General features: G+C 36.2%; 1 protein-coding gene across 1 annotated transcript in view; it reads left to right on the top strand.

The window, feature by feature from the left end:
• LOC111343359 (pancreatic secretory granule membrane major glycoprotein GP2) overlaps positions 1-5,615 on the top strand; it is a 5,876-nt gene extending 261 nt beyond the window's left edge. Inside the window, exons 1-3 of the mRNA XM_022950524.2 lie at positions 1-1,544; positions 3,848-4,021; positions 4,956-5,615. The exon at positions 1-1,544 is cut by the window's left edge and continues 261 nt beyond it. Coding sequence (XP_022806259.1) covers positions 1,250-1,544; positions 3,848-4,021; positions 4,956-5,326 — 840 coding nt within the window. The 5' untranslated portion in view covers positions 1-1,249 and the 3' untranslated portion in view covers positions 5,327-5,615. The remainder of the gene's footprint in view (positions 1,545-3,847; positions 4,022-4,955) is intronic.
• The last annotated feature ends 475 nt before the right edge of the window (positions 5,616-6,090 follow it).

Raw genomic sequence — 6,090 nt, 5'->3', positions numbered from 1 at the left:
CTTGGTGCGTTACCTTAAACCGTAACGAGGGTACTTGATCCCTCTCAGAAGAAAAGCTGAATGGGGGTCCGTGCCAAAATTGACAGTATTAAAACTTAAAAACTCTTAAAGGATAAATAAAACAATTGCTTATAACTTTAGTTTTGAAATATCATAACGATAAAGTAATTCTCGAAAGAATAATTTGATTTGTTTGTATTTAACTTTCTTCCGAATTATTGAAGTTACGTAAACGTTTTCGATTGGATAATTTATATCATTTCGCCTTTTGGCAAAAAAAAAAAAAAAAAAAAAAGGAAAAAGAAATGTTTCTTTAGTGGATAAATTTTTGTAAGACACCGTATCGTAATGCATTTTTCTACGTCTCATCCACTGATTGAGTTGTGATATTAACCGATTATGAATGAAACTTGTTTCCTGCTGGAAGCTGCTTACAAAAGCGAAGGACCGCACTTTGCAGCGGTTTACCGGCGTAATAAGCCAAATGGGATGTTAGGAGAACACGAGAAAAATTTGTAAACCACGAGCAGGAGGTAAGTGACTGATTTTCGAACTTTTTGATTGTTGTTTTAACACCCTACATAGTCTAGTACACTGGTAAACCGATAGAAAGTGTCATCTATTACCTTTTACAAAAACAAAATTAAAACAAAACACGATATGTTTAGATTTTATATGGTATGGGTTTACCGGTAAAATAAAAGATAGTTTTTTTTTTGTTTTACATATTTGGACGTTTATAATAGTATCCCAGCTATTTTACAATTATATTATAATTCAACGATAAAATTATACTTCACTTTTCTTTTAGCAGGATGATATAGCCAAAGAGTCGCTGACACCTTGGAAATAAATTTGGAGAGGAGGGGGGTGGGTTGAGGCGGATCCAGCGGTTGTTTTGGATCGTTTAGTGGAACCCGTTCACTGAAATGAAAAACACGTGCATGCACTTTTTGATGAAGAACTTAGGTGGTCATGGTGGAATTTTTAAAAAATAAAAACTGAGATTTGTTCAAAGGCTCGAAATAATCAACAATGATCCAATACTACGCAAGGAATTAAATTTTCCGAGGATGCAGAAAGAAACGTAGCCGTAAAATCATGCCTTTGAAAGGGGTTTTGACCTTGGTTGAATCTCGTTAGTAGAGTCAGATGGCTTAAATCGCTCCAAGTCTGATCAAAGCACTTATTTTTTCGGCAATTTTTTCCTTATTCCCCTAAGTATCCCTAAACCGCTTTAAGTCAAAATATGTTACGACGAAAACGAAATAAATCCGACCTTCATGGCAGAGAAAAGGTTATGGCGTCGAAAGAGAAGCAGACGATCTCCGTGGATCAAGATCATTCAAAACGTGACAGTCTTGAAGAACAGCCGTCAGAAACCAGAAGCAGACATGTGTCGGCAGCTATCAATTGTCTTACCAGATGCCGTCGAAAAACTTTGGTAACCGTTGTAGCTCTCATAGTAGCCATTTCCGTACTCATCGCAGTGGTGCTTGTTGGAAAACATCTTACGCAAACACACGACCACAACAATGTAATAGGTAAAAATTGATTTGCCTTTTGTCTTTGCGAGTTCGTTCAAAAGTCATTCTTGATGAATCAGACACATGAATAAAAGAGAACTAGGTGGTGGTCGAAACTTCACAGCATCTAGGTTTCGTTTTTCATTTCTTAAGTGGTGATGATTCAGCAATTCATTTTCCATAAAAGTCAAAAGCTACCTATGTAGCTCTAGTCTTCATCGATCGACATTTGGCGTAGATCATTTAATTTTGATTTTAAAGAAGGGATTGCGACCCACAGAGACGGACTATGGAACACTTTAAGAAGAACACTGACAGTGGTGTTTAAAATATGGGGTGCATGTACTGTGGTTTGATAAACTTTGTCTAATGGACTAACTTTCTTGATTTTATTTATTTATTTATTTTTCCGAAAATCGTTTCCTTTTTCTACCTTTTTTTTAAAATTTTTTTTGCGAGTATGCTTTCTTGTAGTTGTTGACGTCTTTTTGTTTTAATACAAATCTGTAATTATATTTTCCTGCCGAAATATTCGGCTTAAAGTTGGTCTGTCAAGTCTCTCCAAGTCCTTGTTTTTTCTTTAACAAAAGAGGTTTTAAAATCCCCTCGAACAATGGATAAGATCATTAATGATATCGTCAAAAACGCCATAAAACCATAAAACTAACGTGATGTTTGATATGCCAGGCGTTTAACTGCGGAGTCAATGACTAACATGGATAGCGCGACTTGTTCTAAATATCTACTACGTTATTCATTGCGTCAGGAATTTCGGCAAGTCACTGCTCTCATTGGTAAATGTTTATCAATCAGTGATGGAGAGAGGATTGTTGGATTTACAGCCATTGACGTTTCATTAATTGCTGACCGGTCTTCTTAACGAATAGCCTCTGGCGATTGTCATCCTACAGAAACAATCCATTTAGTAGAAACTGGCAGCAATCCATTTTTGACGCTTATCAAACCACCTTAAAACCATCATCTGGCCTCAGTAATCTAAAAAAGAAAAACAATAAACTTTTTCTTAGGGCGACCGAAAGTTCACAAACCTCACAAGTGTGCGAATATGCCACCCAGGTCTGGCCGGACGCAATGTCTAAATCTTAAAATCCCAGAATCAAAGAATTAACGAGCGCATAACTAGATTGAAAAAAAAAAAAAAAAACATTATCTGGCTTAATCAGTCTTACGCCCATAAAGAATTGAAAGAAATGTCAATAATAAGTTCATTCCTCCGCTTAGATTTGTTATGTAGATAATCATTATAACAAATCGCACAAACTTTATAAGAATTTCAACAAGACCAACCTTGAAGTGAGCTCTTGCTGCATACCTAACTTGAGAAATAAAGTCCGAAAAACAAAAACAAACTAAAAAAAGGAAACAAACAAAAAACTACGGAAATAGCTTGAATGAATTTCACGAGCTTTCCCCAACAGTTCCCAAAATAGAGTAATGATAGGATTAAGGACCTTTGTCCTCTTGATGGTAAGTGCGTGACAAATAACGTGACAAATAACGTGACAAATAACGTGACAAATAACGTCACCTACAAAACCGCTGTTCAGATGTCACGCGATGGAGGAAGAAGTAGGAAACCCAAAACGATTTTAATTATTTTGGTGATTAATTTTAAACAAACCAATTGAACTCATTGCTTGGCTAAGCTGAAAGAAAAAAAGCTGTTTTGTCTTCTATTAGTTTGAACTTTTTCTTATATGCTTTTGTTTTTAATTTCTGTTTTGTTTTGTTCTGTTTTGTTTTGTTTTGTATGTAGTCTTTATTTATTGATTACACAACAACATATACCTGGAAACAAACGTGCAAGGTTTACAAGAGTATATTGCTAAAGAGAAAACTAGTTATAATCTAAATGGAACTAAAAAGACGTCTGTTAATAAGAGTTCGCTTAAAACAATCCGTACGAATTCGAGGTAAAATGTAGTTATGGCCGCAAGAACGGAGCGACCTTCCCCTCTTGTTCTGATCTGCTCTGTTCTGTTTTGTTTTGTTTTGTTTTGTGCTGTTTTGTTTTGTTCTGTTTTGTTTTGTTGTTGTTTTGTTGTTGTTTTGTTGTTGTTTTGTTTTGTTTTTTTTGTTTTGCTTTTTTTGTTTTGTTTTTTTGTTTCTTTCGTTTTTTGGTTTGGTTTTGTTTTGTTTTTGTTCAGTTGGTTTTTGTTTTTGTTTTGTTTTTGTTTTTGGTCTCTTTATCGGAGGATAGTATATGGATTCATTCATTCATCTATTGTGATGGAAGTGACACACCGAATAAACATATTGCTTTGCACTTTATCTTCAACAGTCTTGTTTTCTCTTTTAAGATACGGAAGAGGTCAGTAAAGCTGGCCAAGATATAGATGAGGATGAAGATGACTGCAACAATACAAATGGCTCTCACAATCGTACCTGTAAAGGGGAATACGTTAGACCCTTTCAGCCATGCAAGGACGTGAATGCAAGCTTTGCAAAAAGTAATGCCTCCCTCAATTGTACAGGTAAGATGCACAGGAGAAATTCAGGAAAAGAAAAAAACTCCATTTGAACTTACCGAATGGCATTACTCGCCTTCGAGCTCTTCGAAAATCACAGGAGCTGAATTTTAAATAATTGCAGAGAAGAAGCCTGAAGAAAACATAGGCTTCGAAAGGATTTGTGACTCCCAGCTGAAACTGTTTTTTTTTAAATTTTTTTTTAAACGACTTTATTGGGCATATCAGATAAATATTTGAACAAGGCAAAAGTACAACAATACAATAACAAATAGAAAACAGGAGAGAAACTGAGGTAAAACTGCACCCAAAAGGGAAGGCGCGAAAGGGACGTAAAGTCCCATGCGAGGCGCCGCCCATTATGAATTAAAAAACACTATAAAATAGAAAATTACAAAAATACAGAATAAATAAATAATAATTTCAACTTGGTGGCAGGAGCACGTGCTGGCTAGTGTCCACGTTCAGGGCCAATCAATGTCATATATAGTTTTTAGATGGTCTAGCATTACATTGCGGACAGATTTCTGGTACGAACCTGGGTTGTCAAAGCTGGTGGATGGTAAGACGGAACAAGTATGGTTCCAGAGTTTTAGACGTATTTAAAAATTGAACTATGAACCCACACGTGAGAAGAGAACCAAACGTTAACCGGGGAATTTGAATTTCATCAGGCCTCTTGTGATCTTGTCAGTAGTCTCTTAATTTGAATTTCACCTGCTTTTATTCGCTTGAATATTATCTGCAGGTAAAATTTTTATTGAAATACGCGTGCATTCTAATAAAAAATTGAGACGGATTTTTCTACTAGGTTTCACGTAATAAGGACTTGATATTGTCCTTGGAACCCAAGAAGTTTTCCCGAAAAAGCTCTAACAATTAAATTATGACTATTACAATTATGAAGACAATCTTTTGCAATTATTATTCAACTCTCTAGTCGACCCATGTGTTAATTACAAAGTCCTGAGTAATGCAGATAGAAGGAGTAGCCACATTACAGTCTTCAATCAAATGTCATGTGACGTAGGATTCTGGGGATGGTATCGTTTCGTGGGAGCAGCAGGAACAAGAATGCCTGATAGATGCATAAGGCGAAATAGATGTAATACAGTTCTTTCAGGCTGGTTGAATGATGACCATCCTTCAGTGGAAGATGGTGAAATTTCCAGAACGGTCTGTTTTTCCCAGCATCCCTACGGCTGTTGCAGATTCATATTGGAAATTTCCGTAATAAACTGTGGATCCTATTACGTTTACCGTTTCGTTACACCACCTAAATGTCCAGGACGCTACTGTAGTACAGACTAGCTTAAAAAAGTCATTCATTTACCACAAAAAATAACTAAAATGATAGATTTTTATACTGCGTACAGCGTGGTTTTTGTTTCTGAAAGACCAACATCAAAATAAAATAACTACACCACAACGATTGAAAAAATTGACATAGTTCTCATACAAATCGTTTTGTCTCGCTTTGTTTTGCTTCTCCTTTTTAATCTGTTCGATCATTTGTTTGATAAATGGAGGATCACAAGTATGTTAGCCTTTAAGCCATTAAGTGCTTCTCTCTTTAAATAAAGAGTCACTTTCCTGCTTGTGTACACAGACCAGTCGCTAACTCCATCTGAAAGGGATTATCGTCTAAAATCAAGATGACCCCACTCCCCTCCCCCCTCCCCCCTCGCCTCCTAGCTACCGTCGGGGTATTCAGTCAAATTTTTTTGTACCTGAAACCTATATTTTGCTAAAAACATAGCTTCAAACGCCAGAAGTTGCTCGAAAGTTGCCGAGCGCATTCAGGATAGACTTGATAGAGCTGAATAACGTATGCATATGCGCTGGGTTTTGCCGCGGAAAACGGATTTTTGAGTAATTGGTTATATCAACTAAGTTGAAATTGTAAATTGGCCACCGGAACGTACGAGTTAGCTTTTTAACTCGTTATAGTGGCCAATTTACAATTTCAACTTAGTTGGTATAACCAATTACCTTGTTACCTCCACCTACGCAGCACCAGAGTCTCTTTGGAAACTTTCAACCTTTATTCATTTCACCCTTTATTCATTTGGATT

The sequence above is a fragment of the Stylophora pistillata genome, chromosome 2 (assembly GCF_964205215.1).
Source record: "Stylophora pistillata chromosome 2, jaStyPist1.2, whole genome shotgun sequence".
NCBI lineage: Eukaryota > Metazoa > Cnidaria > Anthozoa > Scleractinia > Pocilloporidae > Stylophora > Stylophora pistillata.
The sequence above is the reverse complement of the archived record's forward strand: the minus strand, read 5'-3'. Positions and strand labels throughout refer to the sequence as shown.